This window comes from Falco naumanni, chromosome 8, assembly GCF_017639655.2.
Source record: "Falco naumanni isolate bFalNau1 chromosome 8, bFalNau1.pat, whole genome shotgun sequence".
Classification (NCBI taxonomy): Eukaryota; Metazoa; Chordata; class Aves; order Falconiformes; family Falconidae; genus Falco; species Falco naumanni.
In genome coordinates this window covers 2,334,452-2,362,403 of record NC_054061.1, presented here as the reverse complement: position 1 = coordinate 2,362,403, position 27,952 = coordinate 2,334,452, and the positions used below count along the sequence as shown (strand labels likewise).

Here is a 27,952-nt window from a genome sequence, read left to right as displayed (position 1 = left end):
GCCCCAGGACACACCAGTATCTCCAAGGGGCTGGTTTGGGTTTGAAGAAAACCAAACAGATGGCCACTTGCGCTGGGAGAAGAAAGCATGTGCTCTTCTCTGGGCATGGAAAAATCTGGGTTGGAAAGATGGAAGCATTTAACTGGCCAGACCCATTAATGTCCAGTGTCCAGGTTTTCCATGTGAATGGGTGTGATAACCTTTTCAAAACATTTTTTATAAATACTGATGAATTATATTAACAAGAAATTCAGCTGCAGTACTTGTATGTGTTATGTGAATCTTGCTTAGTGCTAATTTTTATCTGATTTTGTCAAGATTCCAGAGTTTTGAAAGCCCTGAAATATATGAAGTATGGAGTAGCGGTGGATCTGTATTCAAAGCCTGTGTTTGCTCACTAAGTACATGATTGTATCCATCTTTTCTTTGTTCTGGCATTTCATTCTAACAAATGTTGTTTTAAATTCACCTCCAGTGTTCTAGAGAGGACTCGCAGCACCAGGAGTGCAGGGATGAGAGTATCACAAATAACAGCTCAACGACCAGTTCCAAATCTCCCGAGGCACAGGTGCCCAGCATCTGATCCCTGTGTATTTATTCTGGACTAGCTACACTTTCAGGAGCTTTACATTTTCTGAAGATTAATTCCATACTGGTGAATGTTGTGTAACACCCTGGATTTTCTAAAGAAATGCACGTTTCTTTCTTTTTTTGGAAATGTTGGAAGAAAATAATTACCTGATGTCCAGTCACCTGGAGTCGTAAAGGTGCATCCAGCTGTGCATTCTGTTTGGCCATAGCCTTCATAAACCTGACAAAGAAACAGGTATTTTTAGAACACCACAGATGACTTCACTATTACAGAACAAAATTCTAAGAATCGCCTTCTGTTGCACAGTCCTGTGAGCTAACCCTGCCAGCTGCAGGGCACGGAGCACATCTAACCCAGGGACGCGTCCCCAGCTCTTCCTGCGCAGAAAATGTCGTGTACCTGGCTATGAATGACCATGGCTCTGCAGAGCTGAAATAAATGAGAAGACAAGTTCAGCACTTAGCTTTTGAGTCAAGAAATATGTTACTCTATGGAAGGAAAAGTGGGGGGAAAGGTATTTTTGTGGGACATTTTGAAAATATAACTTTTAAATATTTTTTTGCCGAATTTTAGGCTCTTGAATGAGGCCTTTTCATTGCCCTGGGCTTTGTAGTCAAAGAGAAATAACGCAGTGGACATCTTAAGTGGGTTAAATTGCCATCTGAAGATTATCTTTCTCCGTTTATATATAGAATAAAACATGTGTAACAAAGTTCCTAGCACACGCGCAAGCACTTTTAATTGCACATACTCAATTAAGTGCTGAGTGGCAGGTGGGATGAGTCTATGCGCTTTTTTTGGCAGCTGCCAGCAGCGAAAGCAGCCCTTGCCTGCTGCCCCCTCCCCAGGGCCGCCGGCCGCCCCCCCTCCAGCCCCACAGCTGCGGCAGCCCCGGGGACAGCGGGGCACTGGCTCTGCCCTGAGCCCTGCAGCTTGCTGCTGCATCAGTCCTGGCAAAGCCGTCCTAAGTGCAGTTCTGAGGTTCTAACCCTTCTCCTTGCTTAAATGCAGGTGTGGTGAAAATGGATTGAATTGACTACTGATAACGAAAAAGTCTTTGTAATTAGAAATCGCTTCACTCAGACAGTGAGCTCGGGGAACTCAAGGACAACTGTGATGAGCAGGTGGGATTTGTCCTGAGCCCCCTGCACGAGCAAGATATGATCAGGACCATCCCAACAATAAATTTTGCATGTGGCTGTGTCGTGGTGGTGATTCCACCACGCTCGTGCATCTGCCCAACATCCCCGGCATGTGTGAGCCTTAGGGAGTGTGAGATAGTGCGCGCCTGCACTTAGCCTAAACTTAAAAGTTTACATACACTAAGGTGCGTAAACTATTTTTGGTTTTCACCGAGTATAAAGGCAGGCAAGCTTTGGGACTGGGCAGAAGCCTCACCCACAGGCGGACGCACCACACAGGAATTTCCCAGTTCCCAGAGACTCCTGGCACTGGCTGCAACGGGGCTCCCAGCCCAAGTGCGGGCCTGGGTGATTTAAGGCAGTAATTGGTGATGGATCCTTTCCCTAGTCTCTAACGCTTTGCAGGAATGATTTGCTGCTTCACCTTTATCGCTCTTTTATCATACTGTGCATAATAATGAGTGCTATTTCCTTTTATCATATTGCATGCTATTTTCCTTTGTTGTATTGTAACAGAATAAACCGCATTCATTCTTGTATTTGATTTCGAATTCATTTCTTGCTTGGTATCCAGTCAATCAGCAAACGAGCAAGTGCCTTTCCCAGCTAACAGTAAGTGAACAGCCCCGGGCAGCCGGGTGAGCCCACCTGGCATCCGAGGGCTGCACGGAGGAAGCCCAGGACGGTTGGAGACGCGGGGGCAGCACCGGTGACGATCATGCGAACGCACCCCCCCCAGGCTCGCCTGTTTGATAGCAGGAGAAAACACAAGAAAGCATCACAAATTACTACAGATGGCAAAACCTGGGTAGGCTGCAGACCTGCGGGGAGGCAGCCTCAGCCTGCAAGAAGCACATCTGACTCTGGGGAACCCCTGGGTAAAAAACAGGCTCTTCCCCCCCACCTCCTGCCCAATAATAAGCAAATTTTTTGCTTATTTGCAACTTGTCGTTCTTAATGAATTGGCTCCCAAGCCATCTAAAATAATGCTGTCCCTTTTTTAAGGCAGATGACCTTCAAATATTTCTGGAAGGCATTACATCAATTCCTGTGTCGCAGTTTACTTCTTTCACCCCCCCTCATTTCCTTCTTCTTGTTCTAAGAGTAAAAAGAAAGCCCAGCACAAAACAAAACAACTCCTGATTGAGCCTGCCAGTCTCGCCAGATCCTGAATCAATATGCAGCCTGGCTCGCCTCGCGTCTGCGCTCCCGGCAGCGCCGTGTGAACTCTGCTATCTTTGCACACTGAGGACAACTAATCCGCGGAAGAAAAGTACAGTCAGTTTCTTTAGTTAAAAATAAAGTGGCATGTCTCCAGATAAGTTATCCGATTGAAAAAATGAAGTAATCAGAGCCTCCTGGAGCAGTACGGAGCCTGGAAAACCTGGTTTAAAGCCAATGTTATCTTTTTTTACTGAGTAGATGTGTGGAAGACAGCAGGGCATTCTGATTTCTTTCTCTCTTGTTAAACCATGATTTACACATGCATTTTTCTCTACACCCTTGTTTTCCTAGGAAAAAAAGCCATTTTGAATATGCCCCGCTGAAACCGCCCTAAATCCAATTGTATCTGTGGAGAATCTGCAGAAAACTTTGGAGCAACATCTCTTTGATCAGTCACTCCTCTTCCCATGGCCGCCCTCCTGGATTCCACCCGCAGCGGGAGGAGACAGGCAGAGGTTTGGTGCCACCTGTCCCCTGCCCGTTGCTGGGCCTGAGCCGGGAGAAGCCACATGTCCGTGGGGCACAGGCTGAGCCCAGTCCCCGCAGGGCAGAGCACCCAAATAAATGGCGGGGGTGACAGCGGCCCTGATGTTGGAGGCTACAATCCTGCTTCTGGGCAACTGCGCTGGGCAGAGGGCATGTGCCTCCGCACTGCATCGCACCCCTGCTCGGTGCCTGGACAGGGGCACAGCTTGTAGCCGGGAGCTGCACAAAATGGGTCCTGTTCTGCAAACAGGGGATGTTGTGGCAAAAGCTGTCTTAGTCTGCCTTGTGCTTCTCCCTTCCCCACTGGAAAATCCTAACAGAACTGAAATTTTGGCATCTTATGCACAGTGTTTAAAAATAAATGTATAAAGAAATGTGGCAAAAGTTAATGGAACAACAACCCAATGGCACAATCCATTTCATTTTTCTAGTCAATGTTTCGCTCTATTTGCTCGTGAGCAGCAGCTGCCCGCAGCTCACCATGGGGCAAGCGGCCCACGCCGGCTTCAAGGAGAACCAGGCACTGCTGCAAGAAATGACAATTCTTGGACTTTAGACTCACTTCTTAAATTGCTTACCTGTATTTTATTAAAGAAAAGTTTATCCCACAAGCTGTCATTTCTAATGATCCCGTTTCGAACTTCAGCCTTTTTCCGTTTTGCAGCAAATTCCAGAATCCAGCGCTTGAGGGACGTGTCTGCCTGGCTGAAGATCTGCGGGAGCGCAGGGTGGCCGGCGGCGGCACCGGGAGAGAGAAAACATTAGCAGTGGCTCTGACAGCTGCAGCTGCACATCCCACCGGGGCACAGCTGGGTCAGCAGTGCAGGGCCATGAGGCTACGCTAGGGCTTCGGCAGCTGGGGGGGAAGGACTGGTTTATTTCGCTCCATTTGCTATTGTGCATGCTATTCCTTGGGGAGCCAAAAAGAGGGCGGAGGACAGCACAGGCTTTGACTACATTCATATGACTGCTATTTCTGTATGATTTCTGTGATAGGACTCAGTGAAATCATGCCATCTGAGCAACTTGAACACCAGAGCAGGTATCGGTGCTGGCTGAAGCGGCGATGGGGGATGCATTTACCTTGGCTTCATCACTAGCATGAACTACATCTCCACAAACAAGAAACCCCCAGTGCCCATCCCTCTAATAAGGCACCAGAACCCCTGATCCAATGGTCCTGACCTTGGGGAAAAAGCAAATCAGTAGCTTTTCCTTAAGCTCATCTTTGAGGATAAATCTTCTGAGGAATAAATATTCCCAGCTGGTCAAACAGATTTAACATGATGACCAGACATGCCTGTCTTAAACACATTTCAAGACCATCTCTTAGTTTTAAAGATTTCTAGATCCAAAAGCCAACCTCACATTTACACTCCCTAAATCCTCACAATCTTTTTGCAGTTCCTGATTTTCAGCTGTTATTGCCACCAGAAAGAGAGATTCCAATTCCAGAACTGGTTGAAGGGCACAAAAAGTCCTGGTGCATCCAGGTTTGATTGGTGTTTCTGTAATGAAAAAAATCCCTTATCTCTGGAAATGTCACTAGTGACTTCAGTGAGAACAGGGCGAGATGCTAACACAGAGGAATTTCATATTAACATGAATAGCCATGTCTGCAGTCTGTGTAAATCAACATAATACAGACCTACAGATCGGAGCAGCTGTATCAGTTATGCAGGGTAAGAACATGTTTGCAGTAAGGTAGGAACAGTATCATCTGCTCAGGGAATCTCTGTGACAAAGGGAATTCTGTCACCTAAGTACAAAAGGGACATAAACTTTATGATTACAAAAAAATAAAATTAAACTCACCTTATCATACATTCTGTTTAACAGCCGTGGCACGACAGGGAAGATGGTTGGACGCAATGCTTTCATATCGTCAGACAAGAGACGAATATCTCCTTGAAAGAACCCAATTCGCCCTCCATGGCAGTAAACTACAGACTGACAAGGAGAAAAAAAGAACACATGTAACCTCTTTGCTTTTAATTCCCACGGCAGAGCATCCCTCCCAAGCGCAGAAGTGCCCTTCCTGAAATTCTGCTCTCCGAGATAGGAAAAACAGGGCTTCAGAAATACATATAAAAGTAACAGTAAATTTTGCATATTTTCCATAGAATATATGGATAGCTTTGGGCACTTCTCAGTACTGGTAATTCAGCATTCACCAAATTTGCCACTGTTTCTGGAAGAAGAAGGAAGCAAAAGCTTTTATAAGGGATTTCCCTTTATCCCTTTATTATTCCCTTTATTATCCCTGCACACGGGGGTGGAGAAGTCCAAGTTACGGTCAGATTCTGGATCTGAACTTCTCCTCTGAAGCCCAGACCTACCACAGCAGCTCACAGCATGAGCACCTACTGTCAATAAAAAATGCATATTAAGAAACACCGTAAAACATACTGAGCAGCAGCTGATTTTTAGATGTTAATACTTTAGTTTTGTTTAAATTCAACAACATAGACTATGTTAAGAATACAGTGCCTGAGCCTGTATCTCAGAAATAGAAGCCCACTTTGTAGAAGGTGCTTTACTTCTATGGAAACAACAGATCCAGAAGTTTTGTACTTGGTAAGAAAACAGGCCACTTAGATGGGATCAGAGCAGACCTGGACGTGCAGGATGGGGCAGGGGAGGCTGCCTGTGATGCACCAGCTGGCAGCTGAAGCAGCAGTTCTGGCAGTCAGTAACCCTGCAGAGGACTAGTCACTAACTTGGGAAAACTGGTGGTTTATCCCTGGAGAGCATTTGGGGACCAGCATCACTACCCTGCTTTCAGAGTGGAAGCAGGAGAAGGCGTCCTCAGCACAGCACCTGTGATGCGGGAAGCCAAGCCAGCCTTCCTGAGCCCAGGCCAGCATGCTCTGCAAGGGGTAGACCGGGAACATCAGCTCCCTTTGGTGGGCTTGTCTCCCCCAGATAACTAAAAGAGTTTAAAATTCTTTAAGAGACACCTAAGTCTTTTTGTGCTACTCCTAACAATCTCTAACACTAACTGGAGCAGTCTTGCTGCTCTGTCATCCAGTTAGAGATTGTCTCCATCAGCTGAAACCACAGGAATTTTATGTCATGTGGGTTTAATGAACATCATGCTGCCAAACCTGTGTTTTACACTGCACGTGCATTAAAAAAAATAATGGGAAAATATAATCAGCGTGCTTGTTGGGAATTACAACTAACTGCTAGAAATTTTTAGCTTTAAAGAATGTATCTGTATAATTTTGACTGTAAGTTCCAGGAACTAATAATGTTGGCTAAAACTAGGGATGCTGAAACAGCGCTTGCTGTTCAGAATGCTTTTGAAAATTACTTTTTAGCATTTTGGAGAAATACATTTATATTAATGAGCTTTTTTAGTAGGGAGGATAAACCTGAACATCCTTTGGAGGCCTGTCCCTTTCAATTTGGCAACATCCTGTGCAATGAGGTTATTTCAGATGTTTCTAATTTCCCACACACACACCCTTCCCCTATCAGACGACTTTTTAATAGTTATATTCTTCCTTGCCTGCAAAATGGTTTGCCTGAATAGTGGTGGCACACTGACCAACTTGCTTTACAAGGAAGGAAAGGCTGTGCTGTAATTTTCCAAATCTTTCATGGACTTTCACTTCCAATTTGCAAGATTTTTAACAGGGCAGAATATATTATTTCTGGCACAGATGTTACTAAGGAGTGAGAGGCTTATATTCGGATGCTTGTCTGACTCAAAACGTATGCTTTCAGCCCGAAACAGTCCTCCCAGAGAAAGCACAGAGCTGCGACTGACTCCAGATCCAACCTTCCCCTGTTGGATCAGTTTTGAGTTTGCAGGCTCTCAAGCCAGGAGAACTGAAGCCATCGTCCCATCTGACTTGCCTAACACACTGGCTGCAGCACAAATCATCACCGGTCTTTTCAGAAAGAGATGTAAAAGGTCAGTTCCACGGGCCGGCATGCATTAGCACTTCTATTTGCCATTATTACAAGGGATGCTGGCTCCCCATTATTGCCTGCCGTACACTGCCCTGCCAGGAGGATCACGTGTGTCACACCATGATCTTAGTTTCCTCTTTTTCAATATCTGCAGGTTTTTTGCAGATCTGGTTATTTACGCAATAAAAGGATTTTAGCTGGTGGAGAAAACATCACAAAATTATTTTGACTCCCCTGATACCTTATCCTAGAGCGCTTTGAAAAGCTGCCCCCAAAACGGTGCCGGTTGATGAAGGGCTGTTTTCCAATCTCAGAGCCACCGGTGTAAGCTGGAGAGCCTGGGAAACTCTCCTGGAATCGCTCTGGACTCACGGCCATGTCACCAAGACCAGAGACCAGGCCCTGGTGATATGCACGTGGCACTTCTGGAGTACAAGTTTTTTTAGTGCTACAAGATATCGCTGGTTATTTAGTATTTTTTTTTTTTTTTTCCGCGTGGAAAAAGGTGATTCCCACTGACACTAGGACCTTACCTGTACCATTCTCTCAAACATGTGTGCTAAAGGCAAATAGGAAATGTGTACATCCTCACAAGTAGGAGACCACTGACTCTGGAAGAAAACACAAGGAGCCCCACGAGGCCTCGTCAGTTCAGGCAGGTTTCTTACCTGTATAACTCTTTCAAACATGTGAGCCAGAGGCAGGAAGGAGATGAGCACATCGTCCTGTCTCGGAAAGATCACTTTCTGCAGGTGAAGGGCATGGGAGACAGAAAGGAAAGAAACACTGACAGGAAGACAACAAGAAAGTCATAAAACAATAAAAAGAAAAATGGCACCAGAGGAGCAAAAGGGTAAAGATTGTCAAGAGAGGAAGGGTGCAGCATACAAAGTGAAGCGTTAAGCCACAGTGTCAATGAAGCTCAGTTAGCAGGAGGAGTAAAGAGCACGGAGATGTACACAGAGGGCAATGGAGAGGCCTCTCCATGGCAGAGGGCATATCGTATCCACACAGCTCACGCTGGAAACGGAGGCTCACCCTGGCAGAGAATCCCATTTTTATCCACTGCTTTCTACCACGAGGTGCTGAGACCATGCTTTGCACACCCAGCCGCACGCAGACCGCAGGATCCTGGTGCAAACCTGCAGCAGCCCCTGGGAATCAGCGGGGCTCTACGGGCACATCGGGTTTCCACATTGCACAGAGCCCGTCAGAGATTCACAGCGTTACCAGAGTCACAGCTAGAGAATTTTTTCTTTTCCTTTGGTTAATCATTGATTTGAATCAGAAGATGTTGGAAAAATTAATGATTTTTTTTCAGCTGCAACAATTAATGGCTTCTGTTAGTGTTTCTCATAATTTTAAGTGATTAAAATGTGATTTTAGAGGCATTATCGCTGCCCCACAGACAGGTGCAGTGGGGAAAAAGAAGGCCGGACAAATTATTCAAAACATAAAAGTGACCAAAGGCTTCAGTTTGCCAAGGTTTTAACGCTCTCTTGCAGACAGGGCTAAACAAGGGCCCCAAGAGCCTTACCTGATCCATGCCCCAGAAGAAAAATAGCCTTTCGACCTGCATTTCCAAGGGTAAGGCTTGCCATAATATTATGGATTAGAAAAACTGAAAGCTTGATTACCCAGTAACTTGCACCAAGGGCAGCGGTTAGTGGAAAATGGGTATAAAATCTATTAGCTCACAGTATTAACAGTTTATACCCACTTTGCATCTCCACTGCTGTGATGGAATCGATAGCCCGTGACCTGGGACATGGCGGTGGATGGAGGCACAGGAGGTTCTTCCTCGGGGAATATTTTATTGAAGTTAAAGCTGGGAAAGTCAGATTTGGGTATGCCCTCCCAACCATTACCTAGTAAAGTCAAACATGATTGACCACGTGGGCATTTTCAGCATCCAGTTTCATATTATTTTGTCTGTCGGTCTGAATTAAGCCATTAGGGCCTGCAGATCTATTTATACATCATTTCAAATTGGCCTCATTTTCTGCAAGCACAGTAATGTAAAACCAGTAGCATCACTAGCTATGCTGCTCTTTTTTTCCCCCACTGCTTTAAGTGCCTAGAGAATAAATTATTTGGTTTTAAATTGGACCAAAATGATGACATTGAATAGTATTTCAAGTTGGCACAGTTGTCCAGTTAAATGTAAAATCAAAACAGCTTCTTGGCATTGGAGAACACCCTTATAATAAAGCTCTAGGTTCACTTAAAAAAATTTTCCATTTATAAAAATCACTGAACTAAGCAAAACTGGCAAAAGAGCATGTAAACAGCAAATCTACAGTGCTACTCAGCTTGAGGTATTTTTATTTTATTAATTTATACTGCTTTCAAGGATTTTGCACCCTTGTTCGATTTCATTACTGTGGTTAGATGTTGCCCCAATCGTGTGGATCAGCTATGGGCATTTACACTCTTGCCAACAATACTCTGGTGACAGAAGCTATCGAATTTGCAACCGCTTACACCAGACTTACGTCTCAATCTGATACCTTTGAGGTTAAACAGAGTCCCACTGCCATCAGCGAACACTAAATCCATCCCTGTGGGCCACTCCTGGAAGATGCCAAGTTCCCTCAGCTCCCTCTAAATTAGTTTTTTTCTGCCCTTTGAAGCTCAGACCTATCTATGCATCAGCTTTTATTTGCGCATCGCGCTGCCTCTGAAGCCAACAAAACTCCGCAAGCTGTGAGCACGTGAGTTCAGGGGGATTTCTCACATCACGTGTCCAAGTTTCTTTATAGGAGTGTTCTGGAAATCTCAGAAAATTCAAGGATTAAGACAGTAAGAGTGCAGTATTTTCCGCACCAATGATAACACCAGCAAGGGGTAGAAGGTACCAAATTGTCTATCCTGTGTCTACATGGCTACCTTATAGAATTGCCTGTTCATTAAATAAAAAAAAATATTGATTCTTTATATTTGTTAGGTACAAGCCGTATGAAATCCTTAATATGTTGTACTAAAGCAATTCTGTGTTCTGTATCATTTCTAAACACAAGCTTACACGTTGCATGAAACCGATTATATAGGTATTTGGCTAGTACTATGCTTTTTAAAAAATACGTATAGCAGAAACTGAGATATAATTTAGTATCAATGAAATTAAACGTTCTTTTAAAAAACATGCCTGTTCTTATACATACACACACTCCATATGCAGAGAGCTTTGACAGAAATGAGGGCATTGTGTGGTTATGACGGGACACCAAGAGCACAAGCGGACCCTGTACTCTTTTTCTCAAGCACTGGTTGCAGGGCTTGTTTGCTCTCCTAATCCTTCAAAAGGAGTCAATTGATTTACAGGAGCCAGTGCCGCTCCTCTGAAGCGCTTTGCGCCCTACAGAGCCCAGGAGCCAGTGCTGGAAAGGGGATTTAATGCCCTCCAGTGCTGTAAGCTCAGACTTGCCCCCATTTCCAAGGATTTGGCCCTCTGAGTAAAAGACGTTTCACCTCTTATCTGCAAGAGCATACTCCCAGCCCATGCAGGGGCACACCTTAACCCACACACTCTGCACATAGCAACATTTTCTAGATCAGGGTATTCACCTCCGTCACTTTCAAAAAGCCTGAAAAATCAGCAACCACATTCCCATGAGTCAGCATAGCACCTTTGGGGTTTCCTGAAAGGAGACAAAAAGTGATTTTAAAAGATGACCCAGTAGACCATTTCCAAAAGCTTAACAAAAACCAAACCAAGAAATGGTTAAAATATTAAGTTCTCTTTTTTGATTTTAAAACTTACGTAATTTTTGCAGTCATTTCTGTGCAGTAACATGCACCAAAAGCACTTACTACACTACCCAAAATTTAACAAAACGATACGACAAACACTAATATTTCTATTGGAGACTCTGAGCAAGTTTCCACCTGGAATAGCCCAACTGCAATTTATAAGAGCACTCGGATGGAGACACTTGACAAGCACGGCCATCAGACCCAGCTGGCTGTTCTTGACTAAGAACGATCTGGAATACCAACAAACCCCATCTCAAAGGCTCTTGAGCTCCGACTTAGCCAGTGCACTGGATAACCCAAACAATGCAGAAAACCAGTAATACATGGTGAAAATCAGCTTACAAGAAGACTCTATGACACTGCAGTTAAGGAAAGTCATTAATATTATCAGCAGCAGTGTAGAGGTGTCCTGGAGACACACCAAACCCATCATGGAGCCGGCAAAGCCCCCATGTCACATCCCAGTGCCGGGCACTGTGCCTGCAGCGTTTCACCCGCTGCCTGTGTGGCCACCTCCACACTGTCAATATTTGCTTTTTCACCCTCTTTTCTCTTCTGAGCCGAGAATTTCCCTTTGCACCAGGACACATCTTTCTGTACACCAGAATAGGGAGTTTGTTAAGCAGCAAATGCCCAGGCTGAAACCTCCGGGCACAAAAACCAGAGCCAAGGGCCCCATCTGAAACGCGCTGCTTGCAGTGCTGGCACGGGGGCTCTGCACGTCCTTCTGTCATGGAACTGTCCCTTTTTCAGCACCCTCAAAGGGTTTATTGCCAAAAGAAGATGTAGCTCAGCTTGAATAAAGATTACAGAGCCAGTCTCTCTCTTCAGCATGTTTCTAAGCAGATTGTTTTAATTCGATCACACCGCTGCAGCACGGCTCCTGCCACACCGTGCAGAAGCAGCTCAGAAGAGCTTTACCTGCAGGTCCCCTGCCAGCCCCGCACGGAGGGCACGGGGATGCCCCAGGGGCTTTGCCATGCTCTTACAGTCAACAATGGATACAACAGCCTCGCAAAATTGTAAATCAGCCAGAATTTTATTCTGGCTTCCTCAGATTAGGAAGGGGCAATGGTGTTTTGTGAACCAGTTTCAGCACAGGCTAATATGCTTAATCCTTTCGGATTCAGATGAGTTTGCGGCTGCGTGGCTGGCAGCCCTAGGGTGCGGGCATGCACCCACGTGGCACAGCCTGGCTGAGGTCCTGCTCCAGTGCTGAGCCCTGTGTGCCCTGCCAGCTCAACTGACATTGCTTCTACTCAGCCTCTCAAAAAACTAAATAAAGGCCCCAAACAAAAGTAGTAATTATTGCACACATTTATTGCACTGAAGCAGGACATTTTGAACACAATGTATTTTAGTGAAAATCCGTATTTGAGATTCCAGGTGCTGTTGAGTAATTCCGTTCCCAATACTTGCAGATGAACACAACGCACAGGAGGGTGTTTAGGCCATCAGAAGCCCAGAGGTGAAGCTAGGGCTGACATCTTTGCCAACCACAACTGCTCCTGTCCTAACACGTTGTACCAGACAGGCTTGCAGGCACCAGCTCAGCCAGGCGGGCTTCATTTCAAGGTGTCTGTTTTCACAGCTGGGTGCACACATGGATCCAGACCTCAAGAAAACTTCACAAACTAATGTCAGTTGTAAATACACGCCAACAACCCAGAAATTACTCGTGTTATTTTACTTGTGTCTAGTCAAATATGCATGTCTAGCCCCTGCAATCTACAAGTAGTCATACTCCTGCAGCATCGCACAAGTTTCTCTGCATCAGCACCCAGCAGGTCACACACTGGTGGAGGGGATGTGCTTAGTACTGGTTTGGAAATTCAAAACTGTGCCCTCCAGCTATACCAACAGCGGATCTGGCTCCTGCACCTTGATGCAGCTCTTCAGACTTCTTTTGGAAGGTTTCTCAAATGCGTTGAGACCTCAGACTCATTTACTTACTCCACCTCTGACATTAATGCAAATTCAGTACCTCTGCTCAGCTCACCACGACACACTGGAAGCAGCGTGAATGTCCTGACTCCTTCCTCTGTGTCCCATCTGCAGCAGGTTCAGTGTCCTGGACAGGCTACAGTGTTAATGGTGTCAAAGCAGAGCAGCAGTGTTAGAGCCAGGATAGCCTTCACCAGGAGAAATCCAGAATAAAACCATCCTGCCACAGGGGAGCTGCAGCTTTTTGGGCTGGGGAATTCCTGTAATTTTTAACCTTCTTCAGCAGTTTTGTTTCAAGAGTTAACCTAGTGAAACAGGTGCCCCTTGCTACAAGCCCTTTCCCAGAATTACCACTCCAAGAGAAAAAAAGGTGGCACTGATACTGTTTTTTTTAAAAAAAAAAATATTAAAAAAAAAAATCAACGCCAGATCTGTATCACTGCTCTCAAGTTTGAATTTCCTCGTCAAGACATGCCTTGTGTGTGTTCGTATGGAAACGAGCGCACTATGATCCCCATCAGTTAATAGCCCGGGTATGGCAGTTTCTCCTTATCTTGGTGCCAGGCTGGTTTGACAGTTCTCATAAGCAACAGAGGAACCTGTTCCACATCACTAAATGGCTCTTTCAAGTAGCAGCTCCAGCACTAACTTGGTGGCGTGATCCGTCAGTATTTTGGGATGTAAGCACCTTCCTCCTGCTGGGAGCCTCCGGCACTCAGGGATATCCACTGGCAGGCTGTGGGAAACCACTGGGAAGCAATTTTTATCCAATTGGTTACAGTTGGATCCTTAAGGAAAGGATAGTTTGCTTCTCTGGAATAGCCAGCATGAAAAATTGTACCCTGATGGTTTGGAGACATCTGTGTGTCTTTGGCCCACTTCTGAGTGCTGACTGTTTCTTGGTACAACGGTGAAAGCTGGTCTTGTCATATGAGCTCAGCCACCCTGGCCTCTCACTTCTTCCCAGGGAAGCATTTGGACATCTGGTCCTACCAAAGGAAAGCACACATTAAAGTCTATTTCTGCTTGGTTTTGTTCGTTTGTTTTTGTTGTTTGTTTGTTTTTTGTTTTTTGTTTTTTTAAATAAACAGCTAAAATTGTTTCCTATTCTACAATTTCCAGTTTACAAACTCTATAGCTAAGATTGTTTCACACAATACAAAAGTATTTAGAGCCCTTCAGAATTGGAAAAAGCCCTTGAGAACATATCTATTGGAAGAAAATCTAAAATCCAGTCATTAAAAATATCCTGATGTAGGCTATACAAAAAGCCAAGCCTTTTATGTCAAAACAACACATGGAAAACAGACCAGAGTGTTGATGCAGCCCCTGGAAAAGCCAGACAGTGATGGGCAAAGCCCTCCAGCAGAGTGGAGTGGAGGGTGGTTCACAAAGCATTACTCTGTGAGAGTTAATTTGCAGATTATTTGCAGAATTTGAAATCTCTGGTTTGGATGGGAGAAAGCAAATGAGATCCCTGGTTGTCCTATTTCTGGAACTTCAGGCATGTTCCTAAGAAAAGCACAAAGTCAGAAACCGGCCCATGATTGCATTTGCAAAAATAATTTCAAAAACCCTTCTCTATTGAGAATTTCTTATTTAGAAATAAAAATATCAGCAAAAATGTGACTTGAAAAAATAATTACTTTGCACTTCAAAACCCCATACAAACTGTGCCCTGCTGTATCTGTAAGCACGGCTTCTTGGGTTTCCTGTAATTCCTGTTTGTGTCTGGCCACTTTGCACTGGCACAGCCGGTGCTCACAGAGTACACGGCTGCAATGTCCGTATCCTGCGCTGGATTCTATCTTTCCCTTTCAGGAATTCCCACTGTGGGACAGAGCAAAGCCACAGGCTCCTTTCACACAGTGAAACCTTGGGTACTCTGAAGCGCACAGGTCTCAACACTAAGAACAATGCATGAAGGTAAAAAAAACAACAAAACTTTTTAATACATTTTGAGTTTGTACGTGGAGTTGATAAAGCAGTTGCCTACCTGATCTGTAGTACAAGTCTTCCGCAGAGGTGGAAGCTGACGATGCCCCCCCTTGCTCAGCCTAATCCGCAGGCTTTGCTCTCTGCAGGCTGAGCAGCACGAGCAGCTCCCTTGGTGTCGAGAGGCATCTTCTGCTTGCCTGAACGAGTGGAGGCCAAACTGAGGATGCTTTGGGGTAGGACCAAGTGTTAGGCAATCCTGAGAGCCCAGGTGAACCTACAAGAGCTGCTCCAGCAGCCCCTGGAGCATGGTGCTTCCCTGCAGTAAGTATAGAAGCAGTTTCCCAAGCAATCACGCCTTGTGCATCTGTGCCGCCTGCCTGTGTAGCTTTTTGGTAGATGTTACAGAGGTTGAGTTCTCAAGAGTAGGAAATTCCTGCAAGCTATATGAAGACCAGGGTCTGGAAATCACTGCATCTGCTAAGAACAGGCAGGAAAATGCTGTGCTCCTCTCCAAGAAAAAGGGGCCAGTGGCACAGGAGTCCCGGCAGGGTGGGCTACCCAGCCTCACCCCCGAGGGCTGACCCAGGGGTGTGGGCAACACACCAGCACGCTGGGGCACGCTGCTGGGGGGACAGAGGTGCTGGGGAAGTTAGTGGGCTTAGGATACAGAGAATGGAAAGCTGTGGACCCGCATTTCTCTTTTTTTTTTTTTTTTTTGTAACACCTGCAGAAGATAAATACTGATCAATCAAGCTCTTCACAACAACACTGCAAAATGAGAAGCAGAAACACGGGCAGATTTCCAGAGTACTGGAAAATCATTCTTCCAAAATGTATGCCAGGGGATTCAAGTGAAAATTAAATTAATCATTATTTTTGATTTGCAATCTACAGAAAAAAAATATATATTCTTAAATGCATAGAAATATCATTGCTATAGCAGTATAACAGCAAGTTTGCACATATTGAGGTGGTATTAATAACTAATTTCATAATCTATTCTAACATTATGAAATTAAAATGCCTCTTCTGTTACCTGTAGTGCCACTAGTAAAACAGACAATCGATAGATCTTCTGGCCGAGGAGGCTAGAAATACACAGGGAGAATAAGAAAATCACATCAATCAAATGCAGAACAGTCAATGGTAGACAGTTGTCATCGTATAAACTTGAAGATCAAACCACTTATATTTCAGCTTTGCCATAAAAAGCTTTCATTCCCCTTGGCAAATATAAGAGACCATCATAAAACTCTTTTTATCAGGTTTCTTCAGTTGATGCAGACTCTATTCCTCCCTTATGTTTTGCTCCAGCATACACTAAGGGCATGCTTTAGTGTATGAAGACTCTGATGGAATATTTGTCTTGCAGTTAGTATTTTCAAAGACACTGCCTATACCTGGAGGCGTGTGGGAAAGTTTAAGATAATTTACTGATTTTCAGATAAATTCTGGAAATGTGATTATTGACAACAGGGGACAACTTCCCAAAGCTGCTGATTGCTCTCGTTACCAGTACGTGTAGAATATTTTGGGTGCATGTACGTGCTATTTTGGTTCATGAATGAATAAATAAGCAGCCTGAAAATCAGGGGCTGCTTTTGGAAGTTTTGCACTTTTTTGGAAGTATGAGCAACCAGTGAAAAATAAAAATGCAATTTTCAAAAAGTATCCCAGAGAAATACTGCCAAGTAGTGTTTCTGAGCTACAGAAACCCCACTGAAAAGCCAGAAGTGCAAACGCATTCCCCTAGTGCCACTTGGGTACAGTAGTGGAATTAGTGTGGCTTAACAATGGCATTTAATTACTGTCCCATTAATACATTCAGCAAGGATGAACTATGTCAGTCAAGTGTCCCAGGTGGAGGGTATGAAGTAACCATTCACCGCAGATACGTGGTGTTATCGACAGTCCTTGGGCTCCTCCTCCACCTTCCACGTGGAGAGGGTGACGGCACACAGGGTTCCTTCTGCCCAGAGCAAAGCCTTCCCTCTCTTGTCAGGGAAATAAATGTAATGTACCCAGCTGCAATTATAAGTGGGAAAAGCAGCATGCCAACACTCACCACAGGCACATGTCGACTCTCACGGCCACAGTCCTGAAAGAGATTAAAGAAACAAAAATTATTCCCACTTTAATTCCTGTGGTGTAACTCACTTGCTAATAATTGCAAACCATTACAGGGGAGCATGAGCTGGAGCAGAAAAATTTGTGGCTAACATTTAGGTCATCTTTTCTATCCGAAGTTTCCTGCATTAACTGCAACACCATTCTTGGATTTCAAGTAGTGCTTGGGCTGGCTGAGCTGGATCCAGGCTGTTTCATAGAAGTGTGGGGCTGCAGGCTTGCACGTCGGAGGACAGTGGCTTGAATAGCAGCCCCCCTTCGCAGGCTTAAACCGCAGCTGATATCTTACTTGAGCAGGAAGGTTTGAGACATTGGCTCGCCTGTCAACAAAGACTAACACTAAGAGGCAACTGCACTGATCAGCAGTATCAGCCACAAGCTGATACTCTCCAGGCACTGAACCTGCCACACAGTTCATGAGTCCCTGTATACTTCACTGTCTTTTTACGGAAACTACAAAATATAGTAAAAGAAGAGGGAGAGCAAACTTACCTCCACCTCCTGCATGGTCTGGATGCGAACTCCACAGCGCCTTCCCCTCTCCGTCAACTCCTTCTCAAAGGGATCCATCAGGATGATGGAGCTCAGACCTGGGGTTTCTCTCCTCTCCACGTGGTCGAGGAGTATTCTGGCTTTTTCAGGTTTGTCACAAATGACTGTGGAAATGTCAGCTGGAGGAAAAGCAGCCAAACAAGCTGTTTAGGGTAAATCTTTTTTAAAGCAAGACTGGCTGCTGGTTCATAGCTAACATTGCATCAGTCCCGATATCCACTTCAGGCTAACATTAGAAGTCTTAGAATATAACATATATTTCTCTTAGAAAACTACTGCAATTCTAGATAACCTAAATCAATGCCAAAGCTGTAGCTGACATCTACAATTATTCTGGGATTCAGCTCAAAAAACCTAAAATTGCTCACCATGTGGGGTAAAAAATCTAGGAAGCAAAACATGAAGCAGCACACGAGTGGGTGGCTGTGGAGTAATTCCCGCAGCCAGAGCAGCCCTGTCCCTGGCTGTGCATGACCGGGCACATGGGAAACGCGGCAGAGGCAGCCCTGACCCTGCATGGAGACACGCCGCTCCCCAAAATCCTCTCTAAGTAACTTCAAGACACTGAGTGACTATAATCACCTGTCTTTTGGAAAGCAGAAGAAAATACACTATTCTGAGCAACAAAATTGATCTCCGAGAAGATTACATTAATTTTGTTTTTACCTGTGTTGACAATATAACGAATGGCTCCAGGACCTAAGGTATCGTAGAGGGGAACCACCACCATGGAGTAGGTATAGCAAGCCAGCTCGGAAATGATCCACTGCAGGAGGACATGGAAGCACGAAGGTGAGAACGGGGCCACGGGAGCAGATATAGCACACTTCAGAACAAGCTTCAAGTACAGAGCAAGCTCACAAGGCAGGAACGTTATCAATACAGCATCAAGTTGAACTTAAAGTCTCACCTCTGGACGGTTTTGAGCAAAGACCCCAATGAACTGCTTTGTGGAAGGCTTGCAGCCCTGCTGAAGAAGGCCTGAACCCAGAGCTTCCGCTCTTTCAGCCACCTGGAGTAAGAGGTATATAAGAAAAAACAAAATAAGTGAAGGCCTAACTTGGATGGGGAGGGTCTCAAATTATTCTATCTAAGAGCCCAGGGCTTTTTGCAGTATCACAAGCCATCAGTAGCTGCCCAGCAGGTGAACTCTGATTGGCGATGCCCATGGCCTTGGAGCATGTCGGTGCTGCCAGGCAGAGCGGGCTCATGGCACTGAGCGGGTCCCCAAAAGCTGACACACCTGGACAAAGCTGGGATGTGCCCAGCTGGGGAAACCGAGAGCCCCCGCACCATCAGCACCCCCTGGGCTAGCGCGTGCGTGTTACTGACAGCGCCCTCACACCCCTCCTGCCGGGCACGGGGGGGGAGGACTTTGCAGGGGGGGTCATGTTCAGCTCACCTCCTTGTAGGACAGCCACTGGTAGGGCTGCTTGGGCTTCCTGAACCCCAGGCAGGGGCCGTTTTCTGGAAGACAAGCAGAATGACGGAGTTACAGGGGCAGTGCCAGGGGTCAACATGCCACGCTGCCGGGGTGCAGCGGAGCCCTCAGAGTAAATCTGTTACTGGGGCTGGCTCTCACTCCTGGGGCAGAGCTCATGGAGAGCCCAATCAAATTAAAAACATGAGTGCAGCTAATGGGAGACCAGCTGCAGGGATCTCCCAGTCGCCTCAATGCTCCTCCCTCATCCGCAGAGGAGACACCAGCGGTTTGCCCCTGAACAGCCTCATTAAAAGGCTTCTCCAAAGGTAGTGTGAGCACCAGCATCTGATGAGGGCTTACATCCCAAACACCAGCTTCTACTGCTTTCACTGCCTTTTCATTTAAATGCTTCAAAGTGAAAACTGCCATTTTTAGCACAGCCTACTCTGGAAGAGGGTAAAACAACGCACAGCACCAAGTGACAGGATGAATATTTGAGAAGTTTAATTGATTTACTAACTGTACTTACTTGCACAAGATTCATCCCTCCATACACCTACTGAGTTATTTATTTACCCCTGTCTTGCAGGGTGGAATATTTGTAATTTCATTGAGGCTTTTGGTGGTACCAAAAATTAACCTGACAATGAAATTGTTGTGTTCAGTGAGGCAGGACGTCATAAGCAGCAAACACAGGAAGAGTTACAGAAGAGCAGGGAAGGGTCATCATGGCTTTCTGGAGCAAGAAATGACATCTCACGAGTGTGTGAGAGCTCTTGGGTGGTACTGTTGATCATGGGGTAAGGGCGAGGGAGCGATACACCACACTCAGCCTTCCTAAGAGCTTTTGCCAGAGTCCCTCACCCTGCCCTATTGTGGAACAAAAAGTGAGCTGGATGAGTAAGTGATGAAAAGGCAGCAACGAGCAGCCCTAAGTATCAATGTTTGCAGCAGAGGAAGAGCTCTGCTGTGTTCCACAGTTCTATGCCCAGATCAGCCCCATTTAATGTATTCACAAATATTCTGGAAATGAATAATGTATAATGAGCTTTGCTGATGCTGCAAAATTGAGGATGTTAAGCTGTCTGCCAGCAGCAGCAAAAAGATCTCGTGGTACCAAGAGACTTCACAGTAAAATTCAATGGCGTTAAGGGCAAAACAATGCACATTGCAAATAATAACCCTAATTAAACCCCCCACGCTCCAAAAGTGTCACCCACACCACCATGGGCAGCACAGGCTGCAGCACCTGCCCTGCCCTTGCTGGGTATCCTCCTTGCTTGGACCTACCACTCTCTGGATCTCCCACTTCCCCGGCCTCTGCCTCTCAGGCCTCCCACTCCCACTGGACCTCCCGCTTTCCCTGAGCCTCGCACCCTTTTTCATCCTCCCACAATACTTTTGCCTCATACGCTCTTTTGACCTCTCATACCTTTTCAGCCTCGCACTCTCTGAGCCTCTACAGTATTTTGCCCTCCTACGAGTCTGGGGACCCTACACTCCTTGGGTCTTTCAAGTCTCAGTGGACGCCTCATAGCTCTTTGGCCTCCCACACCTTGTTGGTCTCCGAGAAATCTTTCAGCTTCTACACCTCATTGGCCTCCCACATCTTTTTAGCTTCCCAAACCTTGTTGGCCTCTCACACCTTTATCAGGCTGAACATCCCATCGGTCTCCTACCACCTTTGTTGGCCTCTATACCTCATTTGGTCTCCTACACCTTTTCAACCTCTACACTTGTCAGCCTTCCACATCTCTTGGACCCCAGCATTCAGGCCTCTCAGCCTTTGGCGTCAGCACTCCTGGGTCCTCCCACAGTGCTTTGGCCTCCCACATATAATAGTCCTCTGTAGTTTTGGGGCCTCCCACACTCCCTTAGGCTCTACAGTCTCTGAGCTTCTGCACTTTTTTGGCCTCCCACATGCTTTTGGGCTCACTCTCTCCTTCAGCAATCATATCTCCTTCAGCTTCCCACACTATTTTGCTTCTATGCTTTGTGCCTCCTGCACCCTTGGGAAGTCCTACACTTTTCAGCCTCTTCACTATTTGTGCCTCCCCCATTCGTTCAGCCTCTTGCTGTTGTGACTTCTACAGTTTTGTGGCTTCCCACATTCTGGTGGCCTCCATCTCCATTTTGGGCCTCCCATGCCCCCCTGGCTTTTGAGTCTGAATGGGTGTCTACACCATTTGGGCCTCCCACACTTTTACGGGCTCACACACTCTCAGCTTCTATGCCCTCTGAGCTTCCCCAAGCCTCTGAGCACCCCCTCATTCAAGCCTACACGTTGCCTGGTCCTCCACCTTTCCCCACCTCTGTCCCAAGGCCTCCTCATCACCGCGCTCTCACCGGAGATGCTGAATCCCCTCCTGAAGACCTCGTACATGGTCCTGGCATCGTCGTAGTAGTGTGTCAGCAGCTGCGGGCTGTCCCCGATCACCGACCGGCGTGCCCCAGCCAGGCCCTGGGCAGCATGACAAGACACGAAGTGACACAGCCATCAGCACTGCCCGGCGGGTGGGAGATGGGGAAATCCACAACCATAAAGTCCCCAAATGCCAGAGAGACCTCTGGAGCCACCACCATATTCCTGCCCCAACACCCAAAGGGATGGGGGAGGCGGGACATCCTCCTCAGTGCCCCAGGGACATGGGCAACCACCTGCGCAGAGAGGAGCATTTGACCTGCCTCACTGTTTGGTATTTCCCAAGGAGATTCGAGGGGGAATTATAAATGCGCAAGTAACAGAGTGGGGATGTGCTGGGGGAGCAATTGGGCTCCACAGGTCCCCAGGACTGGCACCGCGGACACCTTCTCAAGGACATCTAGACCAACGCCAAGGAGAGGCTGAAGCAGAGGCCAGAGCCCAGCGGTGGTGGCTTAGGAGGGGGCAAGGGGAGGCAGGCACCAAGCGTGACCGAACCACAGCTGCCCTAAGGGGAAAAATCGCTAAAGCCCTAAGGGGAAAACTGTCTTGGAAAATGTAGATTTCTCCCACCCTTTTTAAAAGTTGTTGGAATTAGAGGCAATAGCATTTTAGAGGGGACGTCACAAAAGGCTTTAAAAATTCCCATCATACTTTCAGATATTAATTTAAGTGGAAACAATTTTCAGAAATATTTCTTCTCTTTAAAACAGAGCAGCTTCATAAAACTTTAAAACCTTTTACAGCCATGAAAATTAATAACTCCTCAGCCTCTAAGCATGGATTCAGGTCTATTTTTTCTTATTATTACAAAGTTTGCCACAGCAGACTTGGTAATGGGCACACAGAAGATGTGTCAGCTGATTTGATCTTATCAGCTGTTGCCTTTCAGTGGTTTCTCCCATGCCATGGCAGCTCCTGTAATATTTGGTCATGGATGGCTAAGCAAAAATAAGACCAAAACATTGCCGAAAATCTAAGAGAATAAATTAATGGGCTGTAGGCTAGCTTTCCAGTTTACAGCAAAAGGTGAATTAAGGAGTGAAGTGATCCCTGGCATAGTGCATCACACGACTGATTTCAGGATGAGGTTGAGAAGCCCTCAAAACCAAACAAAAGCACCTCCTGGCATCCCCAGGCATGTAAACCACCAGTGGAACCCAGTTGCTCCCACTGGGGTGCCTCTGGCCTCACCTCGACTTCCTCCGACTGCATCCGCAGGTCGCAGGGCGGCTTCACGGCCCGGGGCCGGCTGGCAAACCAGTAGGCAACAACGGCTGCGAAGGCACCAATGCCCACCAGTGCTGTGGCTGGCAGGTTGCGGAAAAACTGGCTGAGGTCGTCGAACTCGGGGAGCCGCAGGCTCCGCAGGATTTCCTGAGCCTGCATCTTCTCCACGAGCGAAACGGCAAACTCTGCAAGAGCCAGAAGGATGCTGTCAGGTCAGGCTGCCGGGCGAGCGCAGGCAGCATGGGGAGGACATACTTTCCCTTGTCAGCCATTTCAAACACACTGCTCTGCTGACCCACGGGGCGCCCACCACCCCAGGCCTTCACTTGGGAAGAACAGCATCTATGGAAGAGATACAAGAAAGGAGGAAGCATCCCTGCAAGGGCGAGCAGGAGCAGCCAACTCACTTCTAAAGGAGAGCTGAATACAAATGTACATTAGGGGATGCAGCTGCAGTTAGCTACAGCAGACAGATGCTGTGACAAGCTCTAGGATCCAGCTATGACTGTACCCTGAGGGCTGCCAGGAGCTTGATCTGCCTTTCCCAAGCAGGAGGGGGGCTGCATGGTGACCACAGCCCCTGGCAGGGTCAGGCAGCGCGGCACCAGCTCCAGCCACAAGCCCTTGGCTCAGGCGGAACGGGGCGAAGCCAGCGTGCCTCTGTGTGCAAAACGCTGTGCGGACACGCTCTGAAACACCGCTTTCTGCCCTTGTGCCAGCTTCATGTTCTCGACTTCAAGTTCCTTATGATTTACATCAGGGTAAATTATAGGTGATTGAAGCCAAGGAAAATTTCATTTCATTGCTTAAACATTTCCTGGAAGAAACAACAAACGGCTGCCGAGTGGGGATAAAGGAGTGCCGGGGTATCAGGCTGAGAGCACGCCAGCGCAGGGTCCCCACCCTGCCGTCCTGCCAGACACGACGCCTCCGGATGCTCCCCTGGAGAGATGGGTGGCTCCTGGAGTGGGAAATGCCAGGGCATTCCCCAGCGGGCAGTCCTGCAGGGTGCCGTCCCGGCACCAGAAGGGAAAGGCTGCAGCCTCGGCTCCTTGGATACAGTGGGACAGCCGGGGACCCCCCAGCCCCCACCGCCAGCCCCTGAACTGCTCCAACAGTGCTCAAAGCAAAGAAAAAACCTTTTCTCCAGAGGGTTGTGCATAGGGGAGACAGGTGATAGGACAAGTTTTATGACACAGGATAACGCTGCTGTCCCCATCTCATTCACTATATACCTGCCAGCATCGTTTTGCTGTGAGCGCAAGGAGGGCAGCTCTCCGCCATACGTACAGTCTGCCTTGTGCCAGACTCACAGAGCACGAGCTACTCGCTGGGAAGGCAGAGGACAAGCAGCTGATGGGGCATCTTTCCAAACACAGCCGCTGCAGGTTGCCTTACTGTCCTGTTCTGCATGTACAGAAACGGGCACCAGCAAGAGAAGCCAAGCAGCCGGCTCACTGCTCCCGGGGCACAAGGTGAGGCTGTCCTCAGGGGACTTGTCTCTGGGTGTTGAGCACACAAGAAACATTTTAAGTAACTCGTATTTACAGTAACAGGCCAGTATCAACTCCCCAGCAGGGAATCTCCAGTAACAGCCACCCCTGCAAGGGACAAGCCAAGCAGATGCTGTAGAGGAGGGAATCCAAACAGTTAAGGTTTCCTGTTAAGCCCCACAGCTTTCTTTATGACTTTACCAGCAATCAGGATCTTAAAGAGAAAGCTTTTCTGCCGCAGGAGCCCAGGCAGCCCCTTTCCTCTCACCCTCTGGCCTCGCTCCAGCTTGTGGAGTTACTGAGTGATTAACAGGGGGGCTTCGCTCCCGTGGCAGGGCCAAGACTTCCCCCACAATGCCACCACTGACGTTAACACAAACCAGCTTTTTTCCTCCTGGGAACAGTGTCTGGGTTATGTGGAAGGTCAGGACTACCCTCTCACAGCCTCTTCCCCTATTTGTGCCAAGCGAGCTCTGGAGGCTGGAGCAAACAGGGGGGCACCCCTCGCCAAGGCTCTGGAGGAGGTTTTTAAGTTTGCACGAGCAAAAAAATTCACAGCAAACAATTAACCTCACCCGTTGTTGGGCTACAACATGGGCTCTGGCCCAGTCATCCCTCGGGCTAGATGTTGGACCCCAGTGCCAGCCCAGCATCCCGCAGCCACCTCTGCCCCTGCAAGAGTTCCCGACTGAGCAAACCCTCTGGGACCAGAACCAGCCTCTCCAAGAACAGCTGCAATGAGCAGAGCAAATGGAACAGCATCCAGATGATGTTACTGTGCAAGAGCCACCCAGGGGGTAATTTTGTCCTGAGCTTTTAGCATCTTTCCAGAAATCTCCACATCTGGTAAGATATCGACTACATGGGTGCAACATTAGGATGCACTGAGACAGAGTGCTGATTTCTCCCTTCTCCACATCAGGCTGTGAAAAGCAGCTTGCCAAACACACATTTACTAGCAAGCTGCAAAAAGTAGGAGAGCTCAGTGAGGGAGCTATTCATTTACCGATGAATTAGCTATTTGTGCAAAAGCATTTCAGCAAGTCCCACTTAAAACAGCCTGCTCCCAGAAAAACAGCCTGTTGCACCAAAAGTAGCTTCCCAGTTTACCATGGTTGTGGTTACACTGAGATCTTGAGAATGACTCCCTCGACACCAGCCTGTGAGCGGTGTTTTGCATCTACCTGTGCAGCAAACCTGAAAGTGGAAAGCTGGGAAGATGCTTGTGGGAACAGCAAAGCAGCGGCAGCACTGCCGGGGGGGGGATGTCCGGCCACAGCCACGTGCTTCTGCCCTGCTCGGCTGCGGGTGCTGCCTGGGGAGCACCAGGGCCAGGCCCTTCCGTACATCTGTCGGGGTACAGGGCATCCATGGGCATCTGGAGTTTGTAGCAATGTCAAAATGATTGTGAAAGTCAGGGTCACAATAAAAAGAATGAGTGTTTGAAGACAGATGCTGTTACAGTACAGGAATAAAAGTACTTCTGTTATAATCACAGTCACAGCAGGGCCAGGGCGGCCAGGGGCCGCTGGAGCTCACCCCACCCCCCCCACTGCAGCAGCTCTCCTAGAGCAGGACCCACCACGTCCAGGCGGGTTTGAATGTCTCCAGAGAAGGAGACCCCCCAGCCTCGCTGGGCAGCCCGTGCCAGGGCTCTGTCACCCGCAGGGCAGGGAAGTTCTTCCTCACGTGGAGCTGGAACTTTTTTTCGTGATGCGGTTTGTGCCCGTTGCCCCTTGTCCTGTCGCTGGGCACCACTGGAAAGAGCCCAGCCCCCTCCTCCTGGCACTCGCCCTGTAGATATTTGTAGCCATTGCTAAGGTCCCCTCTCAGCCTTCTCCTCTCCAGGCTGAACTCCCAGCTCTCCCAGCCCTTCCTCACCAGGGAGATGCTCCAGTCCCCCCATCATCTTTGTATCCATAATACAGATCATGAAGAAAGCGTGGTCACACCTTTACTGACTTTACAGCCCTTTCACATGTATCAGGTGTGATTTACATCAGTACCCAGATTTTGAAAAATGCTCTGGAGACACCAACAGCGTGCTTTTCATCTGTTGAAAAGATACAATGCTTCAATACGGAATTAAAAATTATTTATAATTGCTAGGAGGTATTTGGCTTGAACAAAGTGATGGGCAAAGTGTTCCTTGGGTTTGCATGGAGTATATGCCCCTTACTGGGGGGGTGGCAGGGACACCATGGGCCATCGAGCACCACGAGCAGGGTGCTGTTGGCAGCATCTGCCTGCAGTGAGGTAGAACATACTGCAGCAGTCAAAGTTACACAAGACCTATGGGGAAACTGCTTAAATTGCACTCATTCCATCCGCTCCCAGGGGAAAAATCAGAACATTTACGTCAATCAGATGGTCATGGTACATTTATTATTTCTGATCACTTGCGCCACATTCTGCTGCCTTCTCCTAATGCCCTGCTCAAGCCGTTATTTCCCACCAACCCGAAGTTTTTGTCGCACAGAGGATCCTATCCCTGGCACAGATGGCAGAATCCTTCATTTGTAACCACATCAGCTGGACTAAATAAATAAGCATGACTGGAAGACAGAAATTCACTTTTCCTCTGCTCAAGGGAAGCTGTTGGCCCATTTCCATGGTGAACTTACAAATTCCTGCAATCATGAAGTCTGCAAGGATTTTTAGATCCCTTGTGATTAAATAAAGCCATACGTAAGTACTTTCTTGTACCCCAGAGCGCACTGCGAGCAGATGCTGCCACCACCTCCGCCTCGGGAGCAGCAGCAGGATGCTCTCCACACCCCTTCTCCAGCAGTTTTGCCCCATTTCTGTTACCTGCAGTGAACCCACCGCCCTGCTGCAGTGCATGCTCCCTGTAAGCCACTGGCCCTGGGCGCAAGAGCAAGCAGAGCACAGCACCCATGCACGGGGCACCTGGAAACACCGGCATTTCCACTTAGTCCAAACAGGACTTCACATTAGCACTGGATTTCTAAAGTATTCCCATGGCAGAGAAAAGGGAACAAATACACAAGGGGGGGACAGAAGAAAGCGGTTTGGGGAGAGGAGGTAGTGCTGGTTAGCTGGGAGGAGGGATCGCTGCCCGAGCCAGCCGGCACGCCTGAACCTCCCCCACCCAGGGCTGGGGTGAAGAGGGCTTCTGCAGCCGGGCTTTGGGTAGCCAGCAGGGACATTGGGCTTTAAATCACCCACCAGCCTTTGTTAACAGGGGACAATGCTTATTTATTTATTTTTCCGGTTACAAATAGCGCTATTGTGTGATTCCTGTTTTGATCTTTTCCTGCTGGAAGTGATTCTGTAACTCCAGCTCAGTCAATGGAGTTCCAGTGACAGAAACCAGTGTGGGAAGAGCCTCAAAGTACTGGTGTATCCATAATGCAATTAAAATTTTACCCATTCTGTGTGGTCGTGCAGTCACATCCTTCCCACCATTACATCAGCTCCTGGGCGCCTGCTTGGGAAGGAGAGCTCCTTTTGGGATGCCTTTATCTTCCTGCCCACCATGCATTCACAGCGGGGTAGGGAAGAGGCAGTTGATTCATTTTACATTGGAAACCGGGCAAAGCATCTAATTACAATCTCTATACTCAAGCAAAATAATAATAATTTTAAAAAAGCTATTTACATTTGACTTTATAGTACTAAACCAAAATCAAATGAGCAGTTTTTCAGGCTGTCTAAGAGAATTAACAGTTTGCAACGGAG

The 27,952-nt window shown here is 47.3% G+C and overlaps 1 protein-coding gene across 1 annotated transcript in view; it reads right to left on the bottom strand.

The window, feature by feature from the left end:
* ACSL6 (acyl-CoA synthetase long chain family member 6) overlaps positions 1-23,335 on the bottom strand; it is a 33,900-nt gene extending 10,565 nt beyond the window's left edge. Inside the window, exons 1-15 of the mRNA XM_040604110.1 lie at positions 23,269-23,335; positions 22,722-22,942; positions 21,452-21,566; positions 19,085-19,149; positions 18,593-18,694; positions 18,349-18,448; positions 17,623-17,801; positions 17,069-17,101; positions 16,040-16,091; positions 10,933-11,006; positions 8,034-8,111; positions 5,260-5,394; positions 4,019-4,157; positions 2,383-2,474; positions 739-811 (exon numbers count right to left, since the gene is read on the bottom strand). Of these exons, the coding sequence (XP_040460044.1) occupies positions 739-811; positions 2,383-2,474; positions 4,019-4,157; positions 5,260-5,394; positions 8,034-8,111; positions 10,933-11,006; positions 16,040-16,091; positions 17,069-17,101; positions 17,623-17,801; positions 18,349-18,448; positions 18,593-18,694; positions 19,085-19,149; positions 21,452-21,566; positions 22,722-22,942; positions 23,269-23,323 (1,513 nt within the window). The 5' untranslated portion in view covers positions 23,324-23,335. The remainder of the gene's footprint in view (positions 1-738; positions 812-2,382; positions 2,475-4,018; positions 4,158-5,259; positions 5,395-8,033; positions 8,112-10,932; positions 11,007-16,039; positions 16,092-17,068; positions 17,102-17,622; positions 17,802-18,348; positions 18,449-18,592; positions 18,695-19,084; positions 19,150-21,451; positions 21,567-22,721; positions 22,943-23,268) is intronic.
* Positions 23,336-27,952: the final 4,617 nt, after the last annotated feature.